The sequence below is a fragment of the Vulpes lagopus genome, chromosome 10 (assembly GCF_018345385.1).
Source record: "Vulpes lagopus strain Blue_001 chromosome 10, ASM1834538v1, whole genome shotgun sequence".
NCBI lineage: Eukaryota > Metazoa > Chordata > Mammalia > Carnivora > Canidae > Vulpes > Vulpes lagopus.
In genome coordinates, this window is record NC_054833.1 from 94,782,423 (window position 1) to 94,809,478 (window position 27,056).

The 27,056-nt window shown below is 47.0% G+C and overlaps 1 protein-coding gene across 3 annotated transcripts in view; it reads left to right on the forward strand.

Annotated features, from left to right (window-relative positions):
• Nucleotides 1–27,056, forward strand: part of MBTPS1 (membrane bound transcription factor peptidase, site 1) — a 54,247-nt gene that overhangs the window by 24,116 nt on the left and 3,075 nt on the right. For all 3 annotated transcript variants that reach the window (XM_041770940.1, XM_041770941.1, XM_041770942.1), the window contains 13 exons: nt 1,964–2,066; nt 3,325–3,476; nt 5,963–6,124; nt 10,665–10,809; nt 14,468–14,650; nt 15,161–15,333; nt 16,633–16,748; nt 17,335–17,491; nt 18,149–18,273; nt 18,920–18,997; nt 21,808–21,948; nt 23,748–23,879; nt 24,893–25,019. In XM_041770940.1, coding sequence (XP_041626874.1) covers nt 1,964–2,066; nt 3,325–3,476; nt 5,963–6,124; nt 10,665–10,809; nt 14,468–14,650; nt 15,161–15,333; nt 16,633–16,748; nt 17,335–17,491; nt 18,149–18,273; nt 18,920–18,997; nt 21,808–21,948; nt 23,748–23,879; nt 24,893–25,019 — 1,794 coding nt within the window. The remainder of the gene's footprint in view (nt 1–1,963; nt 2,067–3,324; nt 3,477–5,962; nt 6,125–10,664; nt 10,810–14,467; nt 14,651–15,160; nt 15,334–16,632; nt 16,749–17,334; nt 17,492–18,148; nt 18,274–18,919; nt 18,998–21,807; nt 21,949–23,747; nt 23,880–24,892; nt 25,020–27,056) is intronic.

Sequence of the window (27,056 nt, forward strand, 5' to 3'; positions counted from 1 at the left end):
TGCCTAATCACATCCACGTTTTTCTTCTTGGATTCTAAGGTTTTCACTGCTCTATCCCGGAGTCAACAAACTTTTTCTGTAAAGGGTCAGGTAGTAAATATTTTAGGGTTTGCAAGCCATGTGGGGTTTGCTGTAACCACTCACCTGCCCTTGTAATGTGAAAGCAGCCTTGGATGTATATAAACGAATGGGCGTGGCTGTTCCAGGGAAATATGATACACATTGGACAGGTGGTAGGCCCAAGAAGGCCTGTGGCCAGAGGTGGGTAACTGCAGCCCACCGGTGCTGGCTCAGCTGTGTTCCCCGCAGCCCCCCTGCACACTCCACAGACCCAGTCCTCTCCTGGTCCTCCCTGCAGTAAACCCTATTTATCTCCATCCTGTCACTTATTCTTGCTGCTGACCCCCATCGCTTGCCTTTCTGTCTCTTCACACCCCTCTCACCAGCTCTTCCATGTGCTTCTCTGACCACTCTGCCACACACTGGTACCTCCTCTGAAATCCTGTGACGTCTGTGGGCCATCACACTCCTTTTCTGTGTTAGAGGAGCACCCTGAGAGGGCCCCATGTCCATCTCTCACATCTGTTTGTGAAACTGCGCAGAGCCCTGGCCTCTGCTGGCAACTCCCATCATGCTGGGAACTGCCCTGTGAGCCCATCATGGGGTCCTATGTCCTTGGTGTACTTGAACTTCATTTTTAGCATAAGCCAATAAAAAAAAATCACTGTAGGTGCCTCTGAACAATTACCTGGTAGCATGTTGGTGGCCAGTGAGCTAAGGAGGCAGTGCCAGGATTGACTCACGCTGGTTTAAAATAGTTGGTTAAAAGCAGGTGCCCTAGAGTCTTTACTAAGGTCATTTAAGTCTCTGGGAATCAGTTGTGGTTATTGAATTGTCAGGGTTCTGAATTTGGTGGTAGAGCTTTGGTAGGTAAAGTTCAGAGATGCAATTTCATGAATTGAAGTTGTTTGATATTTTCAGACCATTTGGTTTTATCTTGACTTAGCTCTTTAGAGTTTAAAACTTTTGTTGTAATTTGTTTCACTGTGATTTCTTTACATATCTGGTGCACTCAAGATATTGAGAATTGTATGGTTTTCCTTTGCATCTGTCTGCCCTTTGAGGAGCTCGCAATGAGGCTGGAGGGGTCACTCCTCGGTTCCCTGTGAAGCAGGGGAGCAACCTGCAGGTGATCAGTTGAGAACTTTGACTTCCTGATGGTGGCAGGTGCCAGTTTGTGGCTATCACTGCTTCCCAGAAAAGTGTGGGATCTGGTGGGGACAGGATGCACTCCCTGGGAGTGGAGTGAGAATGATGTGAGAGCATGGGAGTGGGCAGCCGTCATGAGCCCATGGAGTCTCAGCCGCTCAGAGAGAGGACTCCCTCAGGTCCAGAAGTGCATCTTGCTGCACGTACAAGATAGTGGCCTCAGCCCAGTGTGTGAGTAGCAGAGAACGTGGCCTTTGTTCAGCCAGAGAAGCTACACGAGAACCTAAGACCATCTTGGATTTTTCTGAGAATATTAGCTGTTATCTGAATTACTCATTTTTTAAAAAAGATTTTATTTATTTATTTATGAGAGACTCAGAGAGAGAGAGAGAGAGAGAGAGAGAGAGGCAGAGACACAGGCAGAGTTCTGGAGAAACAGGCTCCATGGAGGGAGCCTGATGTGTGACTTGATCCCAGGACTCCAGTATTAACACCCTGGGCCGAAGGCAGGCGCTAAACTGCTGAACAACCCAGGGGTCCCCTGAATTACTCATTTTTTTAAAAAAAGATTTTATTTATTTATGAGAGAGAGGGAGCAGGGTGAGGAGCAGAGGGAGAGGGACAAGCTGACTTTGTGCTGACCTGAGCCGAAATCCAGTGTTGGATAGTTAAGCGACTGAACCACCCAGGTGCCCCCCCAAAGTACTCATTTAAAATGACTTCTTTTCCTTTGTGTTTTTGTGTGTCAATCTAGCACCCTGAATAACCCTGCTGACCAGATGGACGTGATCGGAGTAGGTGGCATTGACTTTGAGGACAACATTGCCCGCTTTTCCTCAAGGGGAATGACTACTTGGGTAGGCTTTACTAGTGGGATGCACCACACAGAACTGTGTGTGTACGAGCTGTGGGTGTATTTATAGGTGCACATGTGGAAAAGCAGCTGGGGAGGTAGCCAGGGCTGTGGGTGCTCCCCTGGCCACAACAATGAGTCATCTGGCCCCTTGGATGTCTGCTGTTTCATGGTGGTGCATTGGGTAGGGGCTGGTTCTGAGTGGTGCTTCCTGCTTCCCACTTTGTAACTGACTTCTGAGCAATGCACCTTTTAGGGCGGTTGGATTTATGCCCGCTTGTTCTGACTGGTTGGAAGGGGAGCAGTCCTTTCTCATTGCTAGGTCAGATGATTTTTCTAGCCTTAGGAAGCTGGAGAGGCCAGTGAGAACAACTTACTATCAGCTCTGCTGCCCTGGAAATAATTCTGTTTAGCTGGGCAAAATTGAAATAATTTTAGCAAGTTAATCAGTTCATCTCCTTGGGGTTTAATTGCGCCGCTGGGTCATCCTCCTTTACTCCCAGAGCAGAGTTGGATGTACAGGTGGCTGCTCCCATGGGCACTGCTTGGTACTCCTACCTGCCTCTCCTGATGCTGTCACTGGTTGTGTCCTTGGCCTGCACCGAGGCCTTGTGTCATACCAGCATTTTGAGAAATGTTCCTGACTGGTCTGCAGAGCTGCCTCAGAAGGCACCTTCAGTCAGTGCCCCACATGAATCTGGATCCAACGTCTAGTTATGTTTGAGTGCCAGAAAAGGTTTTGTTCACTTCATGTTGGTGGTTGCTGCACTTTTTTACAGCATATAAGATCTCGTGATTCTCATTTTGCCTCAATTTCCAGGAAATTTAAGAGAGTATTCAGTTAAAATTTTGTTACTCGTGCAGTTATTATCATTTTGAGTGCTTTCTTTCCCTTCTAGTAGTTTCATGCTGTCATGTACTCCTTTCGTTTTAAACATGTTTATTTAATTTTAACTTTCTGTTATTTTTAACATATTTCTAATTTTTAGATTAATTTCTATTTCTAGTCTTGCAGAATTTAAAATACTCACTTTCAGTTGCTTTGTGGCATTACTATTATACTAGTAACTATAAAGCACCCCTAAAACAATTTCATTTTCCCCATTGCCGATTAAGATTGTGTTGTATCACAGTGAATTTAAGATAAAACCAGTATGTTCCTAAGTTTATATTACATGGAAATAACCATATTCACTCCTAACTGCATGTAGCTGTGTGCCGGTGGTGTGCTGTGGTAGAAACCAAGCTACTTTCATTTGTAGGAACTACCAGGAGGTTACGGCCGTGTGAAACCCGATATCGTCACCTATGGTGCTGGAGTGAGAGGCTCTGGTGTGAAAGGGGGCTGCCGGGCCTTGTCGGGGACCAGTGTGGCTTCTCCTGTAGTTGCTGGCGCTGTCACCTTGTTGGTAAGGTGAGTGCTGCTCAGCAGAGAGGCTGTGGTCCAGCAGACCAGGAGCTGAGTCTGGCTTGTCACCAAGCAGGTTTGTGAGTTTAGGAGCATGCCATGAACATTGCTCCCTCTCTCCATCTCCATCCATGCTGTTCTGTGTAGGGGATTCATGTGAGGTGATGGCTGCCTGAACACACTGTAAAGTTTGACTTGCAGGGATGCCTGGGTGGCTCAGCAGTTGAGCGTCTGCCTTTGGCTCAGGGCGTGATCCTGGGGTCCAGGATCGAGTCCCACATCGAGCTCCTTGCAGGGAGCCTGCTTCTTCCTCTGCCTATGTCTCTGTCTACATCTCTCTCATGAATAACTAAATAAAAATTTTTAAAAAAAGTCTGACTGTAAAGCACTGTGTGAGGACACAGTCTGCCCTGTGTTTGTTTTTGTTTTGGTTTGTTTTTATTACTTTAAAAAAACAATCTATTTATTTGAGAGAGTTGGGGGAGAGGCAGAGGAAGAGGGAGACTCCTAAGCAGGCTTCACATTCAGGCAGAGCCCGATGCGGGGCTCCATCTCACGACCCTGAGATCATGATCTGAGCCAAAGTTAAGAGGTGGATGCCTAACTGACTGAGCCACCAAGGCACCTCTTAAAGATTTATCTTTAAATCTTTAGGTTTTAGGTTCGTAGTAATACTGAGGAAGGTACAGGGTTCCCCATGGACCCTGTGCCTCCATTTTCTTGTTTTTGACATACCAATTTTGTGCTATAGTTGCACTTGTGATGTCCAAACAAGTGTGTGTATCAGGCAAGGCACAAAAAGTCAGTTATTTCCCTGCCATAGTCTTCATTTCCTTGGAGAGTCACCTTTCAGTGTGCTCTGTTAGCTGAGGAGCTGTCCAGCTAGGCAGCAGGACTGGCAGTTTCTCTGTGTGATTTATTTATTCTCTTTTGTCTCATTGAATCCCTCATAGAGTTGGAACAGAGCTTAGTGATTGGCCCTTAAGTTTATTTTGATTTTAGCTTTGAATGCCTGGGATATATTGTTTTTTAATTAGCATTCTTTGATAAAGGTAAATATCTATCTCTGTCCTCCTTTTCCCATCCTCTTAGAGTTCAGAGCAGTTTCTTGAAAATGTTGACACTGGCTAGGGTGATCTCTGGAGACAAACCCTGTCTTTTTTCTTGCACTTGTTTTCCTCACCGCATCTTCCATACAGAGAGGAGAAGGGGAGGGAAGGCATGTGGATTTACCTGGCCGCATTCAGGCTTTTCACACTGGCTGGAGGAGTGCATTCCACTAGGGGCTCCTGCTGGCCACCTTGTTGTTTATGGGACCCTGACTCGTTCACCACCAGCCATGACTGTGGGCAGGGTTGAGGCCTCAGCTGCAATCCTGAGCTGGGCATACCTCTCCGTGTCAGGTGAGTGGGGAGTTAAGGAGGATTTCCTTTCCAGCAGCTGTCCGGGAAACCTTTCACTTTCCTTATCTTCCTGCAGCTGATGAAATGTGCTTATGGCAAGTCATCTCCCTGTAGCCCGGCAGCACTCCTAAGGATGCACGACCTGGCCTTTGATCTGGCCTGTCCATGCAGGGGTTGGGGCTTGTGGCTGCCACTGAACTTTTATCGGCTCCCACTTTACCCCCTCTTACTCTCCTTACACCAGATTTCTCATCTAGACCTAGTAGAAATCCCACCCACACTTCCAAGAACAGCCACCATCATAGAAAGATATTTGGGAACTGTGGAGAGTCCATTTTTCTTTTTTGCTTTCTGGATTTTGTCCCCTGCATTTGAAGGGTTAAAATTTACTTGTATTTATGATAAGTAGACATACAGAAATGTGCGTGCTAGGGCTGGTGTTCTCGAGCACTGATGGTGCCTGTGTGTCACTAAGTTCCTGGCCAGATCGAGCTGTGTGTTTGTCCAGGTGCGTTCTGATGATGCCAGTGCTCAGGCTGGCCTCAGGTGCACTCTGTTCTGTCAGGCCATCCCCACCTGGGAGGTCGCACACCCTGGACTCCAGAACAGCAAAGGCAGGCAGAGGTGGGAGTCTTCACTTAGGTGCTGTGGTTCCTGCCGGCCCTCCGGGGAGGTCCTCTCCATGCTTTCTGCCACAAAGTGTCCTCACAGCTCCTCTGCTTCCTGTGGCCATCAGGCTTCCTTTCCCCTCAGGAGTCCGTCACTCTTAACCTGCTCTTGTCTCCTGCAGCCTCGGAGGTCATTTTAGTTGTTTAATTGGAAAAATACATGTTTCTGATAAACCTGGTATAAACAGGCAAAAGCTCCCTGAATCACTTGACACAAGCCAGTGGAAGGTTAAACAGTAGTTCCAAGACAGGGGCAGAAATGCCACATTATTCTCATCCTGCACGGGCTTCACCTGACAAGCTCCCATTAGTTGCAACACCAGATGGAAGGTCCCAGGTCTGCACGGCCACAGGTTAAGGATGGTCTGATTTTCCTCTTCCTACTGAGAGAGAATGAGCAAATACATGGTTTTCTCTCCAGCACAGTCCAGAAGCGAGAACTGGTGAACCCAGCCAGCATGAAGCAGGCCCTCATTGCATCCGCCCGGAGGCTTCCTGGGGTCAATATGTTTGAGCAAGGCCATGGCAAGCTGGACCTTCTCAGGGCCTATCAGATTCTCAACAGCTACAAACCGCAGGCAAGGTTGGTATGCTTCTTTTGAATTGGCCTTTCTCTCTCCCTGGGCTCTGAGGGTATTCATCCCTCTGTGCAAAATACTGGCCTCGGGGCAGGAACTGATCACTGATCCACACCACAGCAGACCCTCAGGGAAGGCTTCATGCTGCCTTTCGGTGAGGACAAGGGCACCACCTGGCAGCGCTTGAACTGCTTTCTACTTCCTGATGTTGTTATTTGTAGTACAAGTAGCTTAAAATACTGATTGGTTTCTTTTCACTTTTGTTTAAAGGGACGTTTTAATTTTTTAATTTTTATCTTTATTTTTTGAGGAAGAGAGCATGTGAGTGCAAGCTGAGAGGGAGGAGCAGAAGGGGAGGGAGAGGGACAAGCAGACTCCGTGCTGAACAGAGAGCCAAGCCCTACATGGGGCTCTGTCCCAGGCCCCTGAGATCATGACCTGAGCTGAAATCTAGAGTCAGTCACTTAACCAGTTGAACCACCCAGGCGCCCCAGAACTTTTTAAATAATCTTAGGTTTGCAGAAGTGGTGTAGCAGTTGTCACATACCTTTTACCCAGCTTACCCTGATGCTGGCACCTTCGTTAACAACGCGTCAACTCTTAAAACCAGCAAAGGAGCACTGACGCTGTACTGTGATGAATCCACAGACTTCGCTCACAGGCATCCAGTCCCTGGGGTGCTGTGTCCATCCAGCCAGGATCAGGCCTGTGCCCGTAGCTCTGCCTTCCCGGTCCCTCCAGCATTTAGCGGCTCATCTGTCTTTTGCTGTCACTAATAACTGACTCCTTTGGGAGTACTGGTTATTAGTAAGTAGACTGTCCATGTGAGTTTATCTGCTGCTTTCTCATGATTAGTTTGAGATTATGTATTTTTGGTTAGAGCTTGTTTGCTTTCTAATCTGAAATTTTTATTGGAAATTACTAGATTTACAACAAAGTTGTAAATATTATGTAAGGACTGCATCTTAGGTAACGTGGTGCAAGCCTCAAAGCCTGGAAATTAATTCGTTAATTAATTAATCCGTTACTATGGACTAATAATCTTTCAACTATACTCAGATTTCACCCACTGTGTGTCCCATCCTTTTCTGGGGCCAGGATGCAACCAGCATCCTGCGATACTTGGGGTGGGCCTTTCTGCATGGTTTCCTCCCATGGGGACACTCCTTGGTTCCTGTTCCTCTCACTGTTGGTGGTGTCCGTTGGTATTGTGTGATTGAGGTGGTGCGTCAGTCAGCGCTCTCTGGGTGGCAGACACCAAGGTGGGGAGGATGTCCAGGAGATCAGCTGTGAGGAGAGGACCCAGAAAGGAGGATGGGAAGGAGATAGGAGGAGTCCAAGCACTACCACAGCCTAGGTCTGAGACAGTGTCTGCTCTCGGGGAGCTCTTGAACCAGAGTGGCCTGTTCGAGGAGGAGCCTGTGCTTCCGGGGGTCAGCCTGCCCTGGCTCCCCCCTGCACTCAGCCTTGGCTGGGAGCAGCAGCGGGAAGCCTACCCTGGCGGGAGCAGACACAACAGAGGGTCCAGTCCGTTGGCTGTGCTCCTGCAGCAGATCTGAGCAGCAGCACTCCTGCTTCCATAGGTGGTATTTGCAGTGTCCTCTACTGTCCCTTGTGATTGCTGTTTCATGATCGTCTTGGAGATGATCCTGTTGCTCTTCTTTCTTTTCTTTTTCTTTTTTTAGTAAAGGTTTTATTTGAGATAACGAGAGAGAGCAACAGGCGGCAGGGAGGAGCAGAGGGAGAGGGAGGAGCAGGGAGCCCGACACAGGGCTCCATCCCAGAGCCCCAGGATCACAACCTGAGCCTAAAGCAGATGCTTAACTGACTGAGCCACTGAGGCACCCCAAGATGCCTCATAGATGGGGTGAGGCACCCCAAGATGATCCTGTTTCTGACATCCTTTGCCTCATAGGTTCCAGCATCCATTGTTGGTTCTTACCTGAAATGATACTACTGTAGAGAATGCCTTGTGGTGATTTATTAGTTGGAATTCTGCTCCAAGGAAGAGCTATCCCTTTTTTCTCTCCTGTGTTTACTTATCCGTTTGTTTATATCAGTGTGGGCACATGGCTATTTATTTTACTCTGTAAATTGTAGCCCATTGATATCATTGTTGATTTTGTGGCTCAGATTGTCCCAGATTTGGCCCTCAGAGTCTCCTACTGGTTGGCTGCTGTGTTATTTACATCATGCCTCCCTTGTTTTTTTGAGCACTTCCTTGCTGTTTGTTTGGCAGCAGAGGATGATCACACATTTCCAGCCCCAGCCCTGGTCTTCATTCTTTCTCCATGCAGCCCCGGCTCTTCCATGTGTTTGGAACCCAGACTCACGGCGATGTGCTCCCTGCTGCACCCATGGCTTTGTAGACCCTTTCGGCAGTTGGCTGGGCAGTGTCTGTGTATGCACGCCATCTGCACCTGTGTATGTCTGTTGCTGTGGATGGGAGCGCATGAGTCTATCCCTCTGCCACTCCTTCCTGAGCTGCTGTTCTCTGCCCTGACTTCCTTCCCCTTACGTGGAATGCACTTCTCCACCATGACATGCACAGAACATTTACCTGTTTGCTCAGTCCACGTCCCCTCGGAAAAAACATGCTGATTGGAATGCAGGATCTGTGTATAATTCGTATCTTTGGCTTTAGAGCACATGGCCCTGCTGTGCCCCAGCTTTCCTCAGCTTACTCCCTTTCTTCCTTCCTTCTGCCTCCATCTCTTTCACCTCTGTCACTGCTCATTTTTGGTACAGCCAAGTTAGTTTATATTTCTTTGTGGATCCCCCCAACACATGGTGGTTGATTTCCACTGGCTATGTGTTTGGTATGTGACACATTACCCTGGCTTTGCAGTCAGAAGTGCACAGGGGAGGCCCCCCATCCCTTCTGGCCCTGCTCCCTCTCCCTCAGTTTCTCCACCCCTGGTGGGTATCACAGTTTATCCTTCTTGTATTTCTTTTTGCACAAATGAGCAGATACACATGTATGTTCTTACATCCTTTTTCTTACATTAAGAATAGCATCACTGAAAATATTTTATTGCATTTTGCTCTTTTCACTTAATAGCATCCTGGAAATCACTCCCTATCAGTTCATGCAAATCTCTCTTCCTTCTCTTCATAGCAGCAGAGGGTGGATATGCGTTGTCTGTTCAACTACTTATTTGTATGTAAGCATTTAAATTCCTTACAACAGGGATCCCTGGGTGGCGCAGTGGTTTGGCGCCTGCCTTTGGCCCAGGGCGCGATCCTGGAGACCCGGGATCGAATCTCACGTCGGGCTCCCGGTGCATGGAGCCTGCTTCTCCCTCTGCCTGTGTCTCTGCCTCTCTCTCTCTCTCTCTGTATGACTATCATAAATAAATAATAAAAAAAAAATTAAAAAAAATAAATTCCTTACAACATATTGTTAATTATAAACTATTGCAGTGCCAGTGTAATTTAGTTTCTTTGGAGTTGTGTCTTTAGGGGAGGTTCCTAGAGGTGATATTGCTGGGTCAAAATTACCAGCGTGGGAGGCTTCGTTAAGTTCCACCCTGCTCCCTTGCTCCCAGGCAGAAGGGTTGTGCCTGGCAGCGTACCTCAGCCCCATGTAAGTACGAGCCTGCTTCCCAGACCCCCCACCACAGGATGGCCTCCATACTTGTGACTGCACTGGCGGCCAGTCCGATGGGGGACACAGGGTATCTCACTGTTGCTTTCATTTGCATTTGTCTTGTTATGAGTAAAGTGGCGACACTTTGTGGTGAAGGGCTGTTTTTATACCTTTCTTGTGAAGCATCTGCTTACTACTTATTTCTCTGTGGGGTTTTGTTCCTCAGTTTTTTTTTTTTTTGTTCCTCAGTTTTTAAGAATTCTTTACAAATTAGGGTTACTGACCCTTTGTCAGCGACCCATTCTGCAGCTCTTTCTCTCCGTCTGTCAGTTGCCTTTTGGCTTTGTGTAATATGTTCATTGCTGTTCAGTATGTTTTTTCAGTAGCCACTTTTGTTGGGCTCTTGTCATTGCCAGTCCTGGACTTTGAGTCACAGAAAGCTTTTCTCTGCTGGAAAGTACGGGAACTCACCTGTTTCCTTCTAATATGTGCTTGCTTTCTTTTATATACATGAGCCTCTCTGATCCAAATGGAGTTTATTTTGGTCTATAGGTGGAAACATGAAATAACTATCTTTGCCACCAGTCTGTGAGCTCCCTTTATAAAATGTCCATCTTTGCCCCAGCAATTTGAGGTGCTGTCTTGTGAGATTCTGGGTCCAGGGTAATTACTGGGGGTGGTCATGTACTCATTCTCTACCAGTTGGGGCCTCCAGAGTTTGAGAATCATGGAAGCAAAGAGGCGTTTCATCGTGGCATGTACAAGCAGTCTAGGCAGGCCAGCCCGGTGCCCTCTGGGTGCAGGGAGTGTTGCAAAGCAAGTCCCCGGATACCAGCCCAGGGTGGTCCTGCAAGCAACCCTCCCTGGCTCAGGTCCCCTGCTGACGTCCTGCTGCAGCTGTAGCACCTCATTCTCCTCTGACATGCTGTGTTCTGACCCTGTGTTCTTTGTTTCAGTCTGAGTCCCAGCTACATAGATCTGACCGAGTGTCCCTACATGTGGCCATACTGTTCCCAGCCCATCTACTATGGAGGGATGCCGACAATTGTCAACGTCACGATCCTCAACGGCATGGGCGTCACAGGAAGAATTGTAGACAAGGTGACCCTGCTCTCTGGCTTATGGTGAACATAGACATGGCCCACCCTTTGTGCCTTGTCTCTCTCTCCTGATGTTAGAGCAGGAGAAGTTTTCTCCTCCTGTCTGAGGTGCCAGGGTATTGGAAGCAGTGATTTGTTTTCTGCTGCGTCCTTTATGGATAAACTCAGGAGAAATTAATGGAACCAATTTGCTACTCTCTGACTTTGACATTTTGAGTTGGGCTCCTAAATGGACTAATTAATTTTGATTTTTCATTTTATAATTTCGCACCCATAATTAAAGGCTTACATGTAATTATTGTATTCTTGAGTGAGTATGAATGGGCCTTCCAGTTGAAAAGGTGTGTTTCTGTTTTGAGGTTTTTAAAAATAATTTTAATTATTATAATTTCATATTTTTATTTTATATTTTTTTAAATAATACTTACTGTATAAGCATTATCATGATAGTAAAGGACAGAAAAAGCAGAAAAATGTATACTAATGCATACTGATGTAGCCACTGTATGTCCAGCCCTCATCTCCAGCCCGTAGTTATCATTGATCCCTTTGTGCTGGGCCCAACATCAGGCTTTGTCTTTCTCGGTTCATGTCATGTTCACTGTAACTCTCTGCACAGTCCCAGTGTACTTGCTGACAACTATGGAATATCACATTGGATTGTTAAATCATAATATGCTTACCTTTTTCTTTTTTTTTTTTTAACCCCAAACCTTATTTTAGCCTTCAAGGAACAAAATGTTCTTTTCCAAGATAATTGTGATGAGCTTACAAAAACAGTACAGTTTTATATAACCAAACATTCACAAGTTAAGAGAGATTTCTAGTTTGTTGGCTTCATAAGGCAAAACAGAATCTAGTGCAAGTGTAAGAAATCCATTCATAGTCAGGGCCCTATTCTCAGCAGTGTTAGAGTATTTCTGTTGAGCCAGCTCTTATCTAATTGAGTGACTCTTCCTTCTGGTATGATTTGAAACAAAGTCATCGATCTCAGAAACTTGCCAACAATTTCCTTATCACTCTTCTTCATAGTATGAATTCTGGATGTTATATCTGTCTGCAGGCACAGAGGCAGCAGCTGTGACCGGTCAGTATAGTGTGACCTGCCAGGGCTACATGGGAAGTGGCCCACATCCCCAAGGTTTGACAGCAGGGGTTTCCAACTGTAAACATTTAACTGAGTATCTTTGCATATGTGGTTTCCTTTTCTTCTGAATTAGGTGTTTTTGTTTTTGTTTTTTTAGATTTTATTTATTTATTCATGACAGGCACACAGAGAGAATGAGAGAGAGAGAGAGACAGGCAGAGGGAGAAGTGAGAGAGAGAGAGAGAGAGAGACAGGCAGAGGGAGAAGCAGGCTCCTTGCAGGGAGCCCCATGTGGTACTCGATCCTGGGACTCTGGGATCACGCCCTGGCCCAAAGGCGGCGCTAAACCACTGAGCCACCTGGGCTGCCCCTGAATTAGGTTTTTAACAAACTTCCTGGATTGGAATCCCAAGTCAGTGTGTGCAGACATTATTATGGCCCCAGGTACATGCTACTGAATTCTCTCTGAGAGGTAGTCTGCGCAGACTGTTGCTGTAGTTACTGCGAGCAGTATATGAGGGTGCTGGCTCCATTGCCTGCACAGGGTCAGACAGGCCCCGCTTTTTTTTTTTTTTAATTCTGTGAAGTTTTTAAAAATTGAAATAAACTTCACATACCATAAAATGCAGCCTTTTAAATCAAGTGATTCAGGGACGCCTGGATGGCTCAGCAGTTGAGCGTCTGCCTTAAGCTCAGGAAGTGATCCTGGGATCCGAGATTGAGTCCCACATTGGGCTCCTTGCATGGAGCCTGCTTCTCCCTCTGCCTGTGTCTCTGCCCCTCTCTCTCTCTCTATGTCTCTCGTGAATAAATAAAATCTTTAAAATATCAATCAAGTGATTCAGTAGTTCCTACTATATTTATAAGTAGTGATTGTAGCTGTCACTGTTCTATAATTCCAGAATATTCTCCTCACCCCAAAAGGAAACCTTGTTAGCTGCCACTCTCCATTCTCCCTCTTCATAGCCCTGGGCAGCTCCTGAGGTGCTTTCTGTCTCTGCATTTGCTTGTTGTGGACAGTGCATATACTTGGAGTCATAGACAGTGTGGCCCTTCAAGACTGGCCTATCATGCAGTGTGTCTTTACAGTTCATCTGTGTCAGAGCGCATCAGTGCTTAAGTTCTCCTTCAGGCTGAGTAATATTGCATTGTGTGGGTGGGCCATGTCTGTGTATTATTCATCAGTTGGTGGACATTTTGTTTGTAGGTGGTTCATGTTTTAACCCAAACTTTAGAGGAGATGAAATGCGAGTCTTGCTTCATGAGCACTTCTCCAGTTATTTGGGAGGTGGTGCTCTCTGTGTTTGTCCCCATCACCTCTTATGGTAGTAGCTCTTCATTCCCGCGACCCATTCTTCTGGAACTCAGGTTTTTCTCTGTTGACTTGAACATCTTTTTGTCCTAGAGAAGTTGACTGCTGTGTTTATGCAACAGTTTCTCCCAGATTAGTGTCTTTCTCTTTAATACTAGTGGTAGTGTAATTACCTGGTTATTTTTGGTTTTGTATAAGTTCCACACTATCCTCTGGTTGAGTTTTCATCTTTTGTAATTTCTATTTCAAAAACTAGAAACTTTCCTTTCCAGAGATAGGATAAAATCTGGACTTTATTTTCTACTAATGTTTCTTTTATGTTTGTAAGATACTTAATTTTCTCATCAGCATTGATTTCATTTGATACATGTCGTAAGAGATAGTTAAAAATTAGCTTTTTTGCTAACTGGTGGTCCCTGGAGCATTGATCACAAATCCCTTTCCTTCCTCACTGTTTATGATGCCATAGCCTACAAATGTTTGTCTTCTTTTTCAGAGTTTTTTTTTAACATGCTGACTCACTTGGGGAGTAATTTAGTGTGGTTTGAAATACCGATTCATTTTGTAGGAGCGAGTCTGTGTTTCTCCCAGATGCCTCCTCACATGCTCCCCTCTTCCTCTGGGTGTCTTCTGGAGACCTGCCTGCCTGGCCACTAGCTGCACGGTCTGAGTTTGAACAGTTAATCCGCACCATTTTAGTATTTTATTCCTTTGCATTACTGTGATTCTTGAAGCATACAAATAGATTTTGTTCTCAAATTGGAGAGTTTTCATTTCTTAATGCTCTCTATCAGATGAAAGCTCTTTGCCAAACCATGTGTCTTTTGTTTTTTGTTTTTAAAGGCTTCGGGAAAATTCTCTTTAAAATTGGAGGCTGTTTGGGGGATCCCTGGGTGGCTCAGCAGTTTAGCACCTGCCTTCGGCCTAAGGCGTGATCCTGGGGTCCTGGGATCTAGTCCCACACCGAGCTCCTTGCATGGAGCCTGCTTTTCCCTCTGCTTATGTCTCTGCCTCTCTCTCTGTCTCATAAATTAAATAAAATCTTGGAAAAAAAAAGGAGGCTGTCTGAATTAGTGGTTTCTAGACTATTCTAGTGGATGATGTTCCAGACTTTACCTAGTCTGCTTTGGTTATAGGTTGCTTAGGATCTGAATATAAATTTCATTTTATGCTGTCTACTAGAGGAGTGGTCTAAAACCAAAGCAGGTAAGGTAGCAAGTGAGCCTCTCACCAGAGCCTTTGCTTGTTTTTCTCCTGCAGCCTGACTGGCAGCCCTACTTACCACAGAATGGAGACAACATCGAAGTTGCTTTCTCTTACTCCTCCGTATTATGGCCTTGGTCAGGCTACCTGGCCATCTCCATCTCTGTCACCAAGAAGGCGGCTTCGTGGGAAGGTGTCGCACAGGGACACGTCACTGTCACTGTAGCTTCCCCAGCAGAGGTGGGAGTCAGTACACACCAAGAAGTGGGGGGAGGGGGGGTGCAGGCTGAGTGCCTGGGGTCTAGGATTTGAAGCCAGTTGATGGGTGTGGTGAGGCTTGCAGGCCTTGGTCAGTGCTTCCCGAGCCTGTGGAGCAGCTAGAGTGTCAGAGCCCACTCATCCCCATTCTGTTGCTGAGCAACAGCAGTTAGACTGTTTTGTGCCAGAGTTCAAGTTCAAAATGATTGCAGCAATATGGATTCTTTACTAGGGACTGTGCAGTTAAACCTGTGTGGCCTAGTAGCTTTTAGGAATAAGATGCCTTAAATTTTACAGCTTGAACACTTAAAGGAAGAACTTTAACAGAATGAATTGTGACATGTGAATATTTCTTCTTACATTTGTTTTAGGAATGCTTGCATTCAAATTATTTGTGTTAAATTGATATAGAAGTGATTTTTTTAAAACCCAAAAGTCTGAAAGTTTCTTCTGAGCAATAGGGGCAGTTTCGATGTCTTTTATTTATTTCAGTCAAAAAATGGTGCAGAACAGACTTCAACCGTGAAGCTCCCAATTAAGGTGAAGATAATTCCTGCTCCTCCACGGAGTAAGAGAGTTCTCTGGGACCAGTACCACAACCTCCGCTACCCACCTGGTTACTTCCCCAGGGATAACCTGAGAATGAAGAATGACCCTTTGGACTGGTAAGCAGCCACCAGCCGCCACGCTTGTCCCACTGGTCCTCCCATAGCAGAACTGAGTGTCCCTGTCCCCTCAGGGAGCCCTACTTCTGCCACCGCCGAGCTCATCCTTGATTGCTCTCTTTCCTTATTTTTGTTGAGCCAGCAGACTTTTGTCAGTCCTACCTTTACAGCATGTCCCGAGTCCTGCACAGTTGGCTGTAGCTGCCCCTGCTCCCTCCCCCTCCCCGCGCAGCCCACTGTCCGTGCTTGCCTGGATGGTGTCGCAGCCTCCTAGCCAGTCTAGGTGTTTCCCTAGAGTCCATTGTCCATGCAGCAGCCCTGGTAATCTGAAAGGGCAGGAACTTGAGCACACTTGGCCTAAAGCTCTCCAGTGGCTGTCTCTCCAGACTTAGTGACACGCCAGACTCCCTGATGTGCCCTGCTCCACCCTCCAGACCCTGCCCTATGCCCTCCTGGCTTGCCCTCCAGGGCAGTTGGCTTGGCTTCCTCTTGGCCCGTATGCCTAGCTCATTGCCACCCTCTGTAAGTACTGGGAGTTTGGACTTAAAGTTCAAAGTGGGGGAGAAAGGAGCCTTGAAAGATGCAGGCAGGACACTTAAAGGTGTGATTAGCTTTTCATGAAGATGTCTTTCCATGAAGATGTCTTTTCATGAAGGCTCAGACCAGCGGCAGGGGGAGAGGAGTGAGAAGAGGGTAGGCTGAGGTAAGGGCCACATCCTGGAGAAATGCCCGGCCTCAGCCCTGTGGAGGAGCTAGCTCTGCAGGGCTGCAGGGAGGGGGTAGGCAGATAAAATGAGCCCTGGGCCCCTGGTGCTTCCATGGGGTGGTTGGGAAGGGGCTTATGTAGAGGGTACTGTGGGAAAATGAGTACATGCAGGGGGAAAAGAGATAGAAGGGTGATGCATGGTTAATGTATTCACCAGCCAGTGTGGTGCTCCAGCACCTCTGTGTTCCCATGCTGAGTCCTGGTGGTTGTTCTGCTCTGGGTGTATGCCACCACTAACGTGACACTTCAGTGCACTCTACAGAGCAGCTCTTTGTCCATCCTCCTCATCGTTCTGTTTCCTTCGAGCCCATGCCATATGCATCATTTGTGTTATCACCCATTTTACATGTGAGCCCAGAGAATGCTGGTCTGGAAGGGCTGACTTCTGCAAGGTGGGCCAGACCCCCAGGCCTCTTCTGTGGTGAGCCACGCTCCTTTGAGGAAACCGGTTCCAGAAATTAGCTGTGTGTGGCTAGCTAAGCCTTCATCATGAGTAGATTGGTCATCCTAGTGCAAAGCCTACTGTTTTTCAGGAACGGTGACCATATCCACACCAACTTCAGGGACATGTACCAACACTTGAGAAGCATGGGCTACTTTGTTGAAGTCCTCGGCTCCCCCTTCACGTGCTTCGACGCCAGTCAGTATGGTGAGTAGCCACAAGGTGCCTCCCTGCCCGCCCCCCTGCTCCCTGGTCGTGTGTGTGTGTGTGTGTGTGTGTGTGTGTGTGTGTGTGTGTGTATCTGTGTATGGGGACAGTTTGAAAGATGAATCCCTATGTAAACGAGAGGCAGTGAGGGAGCGGATGCAAGGCCTCCCAGTCCTTGCGAAGGCTGCATGAGGCTCTGAAGCAGAGTGACACATGTTCTTGTCTGGTGGTGACAGTAGTAACCTTCAGGTAAGATGGAACACTGGCAAACTAGGGACAAGGATATTTGTACATTTTTATTTATTTACTTTAAAGAAAAGAAACTAGTGCTGCATTTTGCTTTTTCTCCAGTGAGTGACATCTGTGTACCTGGGTGTCACTCACAAAAGAGGCTGGTGTCATTAGCAGGGGTCTGTGTTTTGGACCCTGGTCCTTTCTTTTTCACCCCCTTCCTGAAGGATACTGGGGGCCACACAAAACACTAGAAGCTGGAGCTTGAGACATGGATACCAGTGAAATACTGTTTTTCTGACCTGAGTCCTATGGTTCAGAGGCGCAGACTCACTGCCAGCATTCTGTCCCTCAGGAACTTTGCTCATGGTGGACAGCGAGGAGGAGTACTTCCCTGAGGAGGTCGCCAAGCTGCGGAGGGATGTGCACAATGGCCTTTCACTCATTGTCTTCAGTGATTGGTACAACACGTCTGTCATGAGAAAAGTCAAGTTTTACGATGAAAACACGAGGTACTGATGGGAGTTGGTATTTTATAAGAAATTTGGCTTTTTGGGAATTAAATTCTGTCTAGCAAGTACTTAAGAGGACTGGGGGTCTTCAGTTGCCGGAAGCCAGTTCAGACGCTGGGCTGGTGCAGGCTCCCTCTACCCCAGCAGTGATGCGGCTGAGAGTCACTTGTAGAGTAAGCCAGGTGCTCCTTGATCCAGGTCCTGTCTTCCCTGTTCATCTTAGATACTTGATTTTTAAATTTCTCCCATCTCTCTGTTGTTGAGTCTATACCTTCTGGTAGGTTGGTTATCAATCAAGAATTCCCAGTGTTTTATGAATATCATTATCATAATATATTTTGAGGTTTTTTTCTTCAGAGTCTGTGACTTCAACTTTAGAGATTTTTCATTTATTTTCACGTACCCTCTCGAGGTCTAGGCTGTGTGTTTATGTACACATGGTGTGTTGTGTGAAGTTAATGGAGCTTTGATTTGTTCTGTACGCTGACTGAAGCATGTAGTTGTATTATCACTCAAACCCAAGTAGGTGTTTCAGCTGAAACCTTAGTGTGCACAGGCTGCATTCTGTCAGGAGACCTTTAGTTTCGTCATGAAGCCTGAGTGTGGGGGTGGCTGTTTCAGCCCCTTACAACCCCGCACCCCTTGTTTCTCCCACAGGCAGTGGTGGATGCCAGACACCGGAGGGGCCAACGTCCCTGCCCTGAATGAGCTTCTGTCTGTCTGGAACATGGGGTTCAGCGATGGCCTGTATGAAGGGGATTTTACCTTAGCAAACCATGACAGTAAGGTTTTGTTTTTTCTTTATTAGGGCACATTATATCAAGAGCAGAAGCTGTGTGTGTTTGAAGTCAGGATTTCAGAGAAATGGGGCCTCTACGCAGAAGCAGCCATGTCTTCAAAAAGGACACCTGTAGTAAAGCTGTTGTTTTATCCAGATTCTTAAAATGAAAATCTTTTCTGCAGGCATTCCTAATCTTCATGCCACCTGTCAGGTTCTTTATGTTCCTCCTCTGTGACCCTACAGAGCAAACCCCTTACGGATCCCTGATTATAAAATTCTGTTTATGAAATCACTTTGCGTGCCTCATTTACGATGTTTCCTCACAGATGAGTTTTTGGTAACTCATCTCTAGGATAATGTCTTGAGCATTATTGTTACCAACTGTGCTCATCCTCACTGGAAACTCTGACTTTGGAAGGCTGTTAAGAAACCTTACATTAGTAGTACTTGTTAGCTTGAATTCTAGGTGATTACTTGTTATTCAAGTGTGAACAGGAAGTAACAGCAACCTGTGTCTTAGAATTAAAAACAGTGTTGGAATTAAAAACTATCATGTATAAAGACTGCATTTTAGGTGAATGAGTAGCTATTGATAAAGTGCTGAGTGTCTCTGCATTCTCGTAACTCTAAACAACTACTTTCTCTAGTGTATTATGCATCAGGGTGCAGCATTGCTAAATTTCCAGAAGATGGCATAGTGATAACACAGACTTTTAAAGACCAAGGTAAGGAATGCTATTTTGGTTTCTTTCCTTTTTTTATAAGCATTTTATTTGCATATAATTCACATCTATTTGAAAAAAAATTGGGTGGGGGGACTCTTTGACTCTCTTAAGGTGTACAATTCTATAATCCTTCATGTTCACTGACTCTTGCAGGCCTCACTGTTAACTGCGTTCAGAATATTTTCATCACTCCATGCCCTTTAGCAGCTTTGTTTTTCAAAAACTTACTGTAATATTATTTGTATGGTACCTGATTTAGGCAGAAGTTCGGGATGGTGGATCCGGGGGCTGCAGAGATAGATAATTTGAGTATTTGTAGATATTGATCACTGCAAAATAGAATTCCTTCAGGAGAGCAGCTGTTGAATATTTCTAGATCTTTTTTAAAAGATTTTATTTACTTATTGAGAAAGAAAACGAGTAGTGGAAGGGATGGAGGGAGAGAGAGAAGCAGACTCCCTGCTGAGCAGGAATCCCTATTGTAGGACTTGATCCCAGGACCTGGGATCATGACCTGAGCCAAAGGCAGATGCTTAACTGACTGAGTTGCCCAGGTGCCCCCAATATTTGTATAGTTTTGTTTTGTTTTGTTTTTTTACTACCTTCAACGTTGCTTGAAATTTGTTACTATTTATGAATTGTTCTGCTTCTGTGGTTGCCAGATCACTAAAATCTTAGAAAAATGTTGACCACGTTTTAAAGTTCTTAACTGTGTAAAGAATATTAATTATAGATTCATCTCTTAAAATTCTCTTAAGAATTTGAAGGAAAGTGGGGGTGTTTGACTGGCTTAGTTGGTAGAGCCATGTGACTCTTGATCTTGGGGTTGTGAGTTCGAGCTCCACGTTGGGTGTAGAGATTACTTAAAATCCTTAAAAAAAAGAGAAAGCATTTGAAGGAAAGAAAGGTCCTCCCCTGCAGTTTTGCTTCTAATGAAGATTGCTGTTTTCTGTAATTGGAAGTTAGGGACAGTTTCTTTGGTTAAAAATAACAAAAAGACAGAATTTCTCTCACATCTGTTTGCATTTATAAAGTAGAATTTATTTTATTAAAATGAATTTTTTCTCTTCATCAAGGCAAGGTCAGTCAATAAATAGATCTGTATTCATAAGGTTGTATTGTAACTTCAGGCACATCAGTGATTCAGTGTTCCAGTCACTACGCACAGTTACCCATGGGCTAGTGATTCTTTCTGGAATCCGTTTGTCCCAGGGCATCATGGTTTCTGATGCTTGTGTGCACAGTGGGTGAGAGTAGATGTCTCATCATCAGCTTGTCACTGCCTGGTTTTGAGGGGGAGAGGAATCACTGTAGATTTCAGGGTGCCTGTTTTGCTCTTTGCTGGTGAAAATAAAAAGTAGTTACCTTGAAATCCTTTCTAAGGGACTTTTTATTTCCAAATAGCCTTTACGTTGAATAATCTTTTGGGTACAAAATAGGAATTTGAAAATCTGGGTTATGCTGGATCAGAAGGGACCCTGTTTGTCAGACACAAATCTCTAACAAAGCATGAGGCCACGTGGCAGCACAGTGCATGCTTGCCCCGTTTCATCTGTTACTGCTCTCTGTCTTTCCCTCCAACAAAGAGAATCTTGTTTTCTTTCTTTTCTTTTCTTTTTCTTTCTTTCTTTTTTTTTTTTTTTTTGAGAATCTTGTTTTATTTTCCACTTTGTTCCTAGTGGTATTATCCAGAGTGAGCAGGAAAGGCCATGTGTTTATAGCCACAGACATTTTAGATATTTTAGATGTTACCAACACAGTAAACACCATGCTGAAGATGTGCGTCATCTCCAGCATGGAGGAAGGCTTTTGCTTCAGGGCTAGACTCTTAGATTATATGGTGATATTATTGGCAGTTGCTGCCCCTGGTATTTATGCATTTTTGACCTCTTGATTCATTTAACATTGTAAACTGTATCCTCTGATTGGGCAGAGATAAGAACGCTCTGCCACTGGAACATTTGTAATTGTGAGACAAATGTAACAAGTGTTTTAAATCTAAACTTAAAGTATGTGGGCATATGTTTTAAAAATTAGTTAATATTTTTCCTTTTATTACATTTTTTTTTTAAAGATTTTATTTGTGAGAGAGAACGAGTGGTGGGGAGGACAGAGGTGGAGGGAGAAGCAGACTCCCTGCTGAGCAGCATGATCCCCAGAGTCATGACCTGAGCCAAAGGCAGATGCTTAACCAACTGGGCCACATGGGAGTCCCTTGTCCTGGCTTTTAAAACCTAGGTATATGTAACGAGCCCACAAAGATACCTTTGTGTACTGAGAGCTGCCTGGCTGGCTGCCCCTTGTGAATGCAGCCCCAAGACCAAAGCCTTTCAGCAGAATCAGAAAGGACATGCATGTGTGTTTTTAGGATTAAAAATACTTTGTGAAAATGTAAAGAGGATGGTATGGGAATGTGTATAGACAGGTGAGTTTTGCTAAAACCCAAATTAATGGCATTTTCCTGGTGTAAAAGTTTGTACTGTTGTTTTTTGTTTTTGTTTTTTAAGATTTTATTTATTCATAGACACAGACAGAGGGAGAAGCAGGCTCCACGCAGGGAGCCCAATGTGGGACTCGATCCTGGGTCTCCAGGATCATACCCCAGGCTGCAGGCGGTGCCAAACCGCTGCGCCACTGGGGCTGCCTGCACTGTTGTGATTGAATATTAGATTTTGCTGTGATCCCCCCCCCCCCCCCCCCCCGGTCGTGTGGACTAAATGTCAAGTAGCAATTGGAAAATCGTTTCATTCCTCAACAAAAAAAGTAACTCATCCTTCGACATTTTTGTTTTTGTTGTGATGTTATTTCAGGATTGGAGGTTTTAAAGCAGGAAACTGCAGTTGTTGAAAACGTGCCCATTTTGGGACTGTATCAGATTCCAGTTGAGGGCGGAGGCCGGATTGTGCTGTACGGAGACTCCAATTGTTTGGACGACAGTCACCGACAGAAGGGTGAGGATTGGTGGCGTGGCCGGAAAGCAGCTGGGCTTCCTGACTGCGATGTACAAATCCTTGATCCCCCTTGTCCCTGAAAAGGCACTGGTAAGGTGCTGGAAGGTAAAGGGACATGCCAGTGAGCTCCAGGTGCTATCTGGCAAGTGTCAGCTGCTTTGGTCGCACGGCACGTTGACTAGGTATGTAAGTCTAGGCACACTGAATAAGCCAAACAAAACTGGGCACGTAGGCTGTGCTGCCTTCCCTCCAAGCCGTCGTCCTCAGGCGGGCAGATGCCAAGACTGTTGCCTTTGGTGGACAGGCTCCCCGCCTGGCTCTGTCCACCTCCGCTTCCCCCTCTGGAGTCTATACATCCCAGGCGCTGCTGTGGTCAGGGGCCCATCTTCTAGGTTGGACCCACTCTTCCTGGAGGACCAGCACCTGGCTTTTCTCCCAGACTTGGGGATTTGGCTGTTGTGAGCCTTCATTAGTGGGGGCGTTTGGTATTGTCGGGTGTGGGGGAACTAGCGAAGGTTGGGGGGATTGGTTCTTGGCATTCCTCCACTGTTTTAGTATCTCAGTGTCTGTTTCAGATTCAGGGTTTTGAGCCTGTTTATTTCTCTCATTTTGTGAAGGAGGAAATGGGATGTGGAAGTGTTGCATATTTAGGTCTAGTGAGGTGATAACACAGCCAAGTCTAAAGTTTTGTGGGCTCCCTGGAGGATGGGGCTGGGGAGGTGGGGCAGGAGCCTCACGTTAGCCACTGGAGTGTGAGCTGGGAGCTATGTGCCTCTCTCTGAGTGAAGTTGAGCTTGACTAAATTCCTAGTGTTTTGTGTAATATGATTGGTCTTTTTTAAAAGGTTAAAGTCACAGTTGAAAGAAGATTAATGTTTTATTTCCGTAGAGATTTTCTTTTAAGACTGGAGATCTCCTGGTAAGAGTCTTTATTAAAACTTTAAATGCCTGAGAGGACTGTCCTGGTTCTGAATTTTCCAGTGGTAGTGCTTCATGCACATAGCTGGAGTGCCCTTGAGTGAGCGAAGTGCTTGCTGCTGTCTTATCTTGGGGGGGCCTGTCCAGTCCCGCTGGTGACAGTGGGGCTGCGGTGGCAGACACAGGCAGACCCCTGTGCAGGCGGTGGGCCCAGATTTACAGACACAGCAGCGTCTCGGTCTCCTGACAAGAGGACCTCCTGTGTGGGTCTGCGATGAGGGCTGTCAGCCATAGCCCAGCGCTTAGGCTCCCTGCCATGTCCCTCAGAATGACTGACCGTTTCCCGTTGCCATATGTTGTATGGGGGGCCCACTGGCCCAAATTACTAGACTCTGCACTTGTGTGGAACTCGAACTCCCCTCCCAGTGGAGTGCACACTGGGGTCCTGGCTCTGTCCTCGAAGTATAGATCCAGATCCTTCCCCCAGGACAGCCTCTGGGAATTAGCAGAAGCTTTGGTGCCCATTCTCTAAGCGATTCTTTGCTCAGTGGGTGTCACGTGGTCTGGCAACCCCTGAGTGGTCTCTGTTCTGGCCTCCTCATGAGGGGCCGCAGAGCCAGATGGTGCTCCGGCAGCCCGTCCAGCCCAGTGCTCGGTGGCACTGATCCACCTGAGCCCTGGGGCTAGGAGTGAAGCCCCAGTCAGGTCTTGTCCATCGAGCTGGTCTTTGTGGGCTGGGGCTGACCCCAGAGGATGTGTGCTTCTCAAGAATGGGTGATCTTTTCACCTCCCATTTCCCCTCTTTTGGGGGGCTTTTATTTTTCTATAGGGATTCCTTAAAATCACACTGATCCCTAAACAACATGCCCATTGAACCCACAGACTGCTTTTGGCTCCTGGATGCACTCCTTCAGTACACGTCATATGGAGTGACCCCTCCCAGCCTCAGTCACTCCGGGAACCGCCAGCGCCCTCCCAGCGGAGCTGGCTCGGCCACTCCAGAGAGGATGGAAGGTGAGTGAGCACGGTGGGTGGGCGGCTGGCTGCTTCAGGAGGCCGTCATGCTTGTTGGTCAAGCTCCAGACTGTTTGCTCACAGGCAGGCTGTCCTGGGGAATAGATAGGACGCATACTCTGAGGTCCTCACCCTGCCCTGGGTTAGCATGTATTGTCCTCTCTCACAGATGGAGCCCTGGCCCCTGTGGGTCTGTGGGAAGAAGGGCCAGCGTTTCTGAGCACTCACCAGGTGCCAAGCACATGGATCACCTCCTCAGGGCCTCTTAGAACTCGGGAACATAGATACTGTTCTTTCCAGTTCACAGGCGAAGAGACAGGAATTGAGAGGTGACCCCTGCGGCCTTGCCCTCAGTGTGTCAGACAGTATTCAGGTCCTCACCACCAGGCCCACCAGAGGCCTAGTGTGAGCTGTACGTACAATTCTGAATACACAAACAATTCTAAGTTTTCCCGTGGCCCCGTTAAAAAAATAAAGTGAAACAGGTAAAATTCATTTTTAGTAAAATTCTTTGGCCCAATACACCAAATTATTGTTTAAAGATGAGACACTCAACCTATTTCAGTCGCTCAGTAGTCAGCCACACATGGCTACAGTACTGGACAGCACCGGTCTGAGAAATTAAAGAAATTTTGAAATTTGAAAATGTACATTTTTTTTTTGTTTTGTTTTGGCTGAGAATAAATATGCCAAAAGAGAAAGATTTTCTTTATGAAGCACATCTACAGCTTAGATTCCTTGAGCATAGCCTTGTGTGTGAAAATGTGGTCAGTAAAGGTCACCTGGCCCCTGCCATGTGTATGGCATGGCCACTTTAAAGGCAGTGGCCCTTCTGCTCTGTTCCCCCGCTGTGAGCAGTGAGCACGCATCACCTGGGGCACCGGGGAGCCAGGGTAACAGGGCGCTGGGCTGGCCTCTTGACGGGAAAGCAGACAGGCCAGGGTACCTGGGCTATCTCCTCGCATCTTCCTAACAACAATGGTTTTGTGTCACCCGTGCTGCTGCCGCCCCAGGAAACCACCTGCACCGGTACTCCAAGGTCCTGGAGGCGCGTTTGGGAGGCCCAGAGCCGCGGGCTCTGCCGGCCTGTCCGCACCTGTCATGGGCCAAGCCACAGCCTTTAAACGAGACGGCTCCCAGGTTAGTGCCTTACTGTGCTTTTCCACTTCTTCTGCAGGGCTTGTGATTCATTACTCTTTTTTTATAAGAGAGAATGGAATTTTACTGACATCATTAGTAAATCCTCAGATCTTTCGGCTTGTCATTTTGTGACGTTATTTAAATTGGTGAGCCCCCATTTCGACCTTTAGAATTACGCTCTCTGGCGGTGTCCTGCCTGAGGAAGTGCTTTGGGGAGTGAGCACTTTGTTAGGTTTGGTTGATTCTTGCTTCAGAAGCTGAGATCTCTGACTCCTCTGGTTTGGAGTTCAAGAGTCGAGTGTGCCCTGTTTGTGATGTGGATTTTGAAACGCTGACAGGTTCTTCTGTCAGCCCAGGGGGCTGGGACTGCTCAGAGCAGGTGTGCGTTCCTGCTCGTGGCCTGGCCACACTGGTTCCTGTGTTTCTTTTCCCCCTCATTCCTTCTCCCCATTTCTGGCAGGAAGAATGGGGGTTGGTCCCGATTTGGGGTCCTGGCATAGTGAGGCAGGGGCCTGTGTCCCGGGCCAGTTTGGGGGCTGCCCCCGCCTTTCCTTTGGGCGGTGGTGCAGGAAACTGCGCCGCTCACTGGCAGCACACCTCACACCCTGGCCGGTGGGGCTCCCCACCAGGCTGCCCACTTAGCTTGGGTCCAAGTATGTCCAGGCACGGGGGTGGCAGGGGACAGAGGGCCACTGTCTGCGCTGTGAGCCACCGAGAGGAGGATGCCTACCTGTCATGGATAGAGCACTCCGCACACCACTCCACTCAGACGGTCTGTCCTCTTCAGAACATGCTTGGCAGAAGACAGTGGGATTGTAAAGTCCTCACGTTGTCTTCCCATCAACTGTTTATTCTTGCAACTTTAATTACAGAGTATTTTTCCATTCTAGTTAGCATCCCATCATTTAAAAATTTCTGTTAAGATGCCATTTTTACATCCCATTTATTCGTAACCTGCCATTATCATCACATTAGACCAGCCTGTAGTTCCAGCTGTGGTCAGCAGTTCCTGGTGGGTGGCAGTCAGTGTCGTCCTCCCCCCCCAACCCCCCAGCCCCCGGTGCTGTTCGGGACTCAGAAGCAGAGAAGGCCGTCCTTGGTCTGTACTCGAGTCCACATTCATAATCCGACACTAGCCAGCTGTCAGGGACAGCGTGCAACGCCTGAGGTCTGGTGTCTGCCAGCACTCTGGGGGATTGCTTCTTAACATGCCTGCCAGGCTCCCCCTTATCTCACACTGAAAATTACTTTCAGTACCCGGCACCTACACCTGGATCTTGATTCTGCAGCCCCAGACAGCCCCTGAAAGGCCCAGTGTCCCACCGTCCAGTGCTGAACTCCATTTCTGTCCATCTCTGAAATGATCCTTCTCCATTTTGTTGTTGGGCATCAGGTGACCTTACTTAGGGCAGTGGCAGGAATGTCACACCCGAGAGGAACCTCAGGGGCAAGGTGACCCCTCTGTCCTTCCACTGGAGCATCATGAACTTCTCAGACTACTGCGCTATGTGCTGTTTGCACGATTGTTCAATTAGAAAGTGCCATCGCCAGATAATTAAATTCTGGAGTATGATCTCCCCGTCAGAGTGAGAGCACAGTCCCTCCCCCCCCCCCCCCCCCTCTACTGAGCTGCAGGGTCATGAGCTTACCTTGGCATTTAGCATCGATTCCATAACATACCCTTGTCAGTTTAATTTTCAGATGATGAAACCTGAAACGTAAAGTTAGACCCTGTGAGGCAGGACCAGTGGTCGTGCTCACCAGCATTTTCCATGTAGCTCCCCAGCTGCAAGAAGGGAGAGTAGTTTCTCTCCTGCATAGGAAGCCCCTTCCCAGACCCTGTGTCGCCCGGTGCCCCTTTCCCCGGATGCCCAGAGAACGAAGTGTCTTTGCCTTCATTTGGCCGAAGTACAAGACAAGCCAGCTGCTTCCAGAAGAATAAGATGCAGAAAAATGGGGAGTTCATGATCAGCAGACATACTTTATTCCCTTGCCCTGCATTGGCCAGAGCAGTCTTCAGACTCCTCTTTGTGTGCT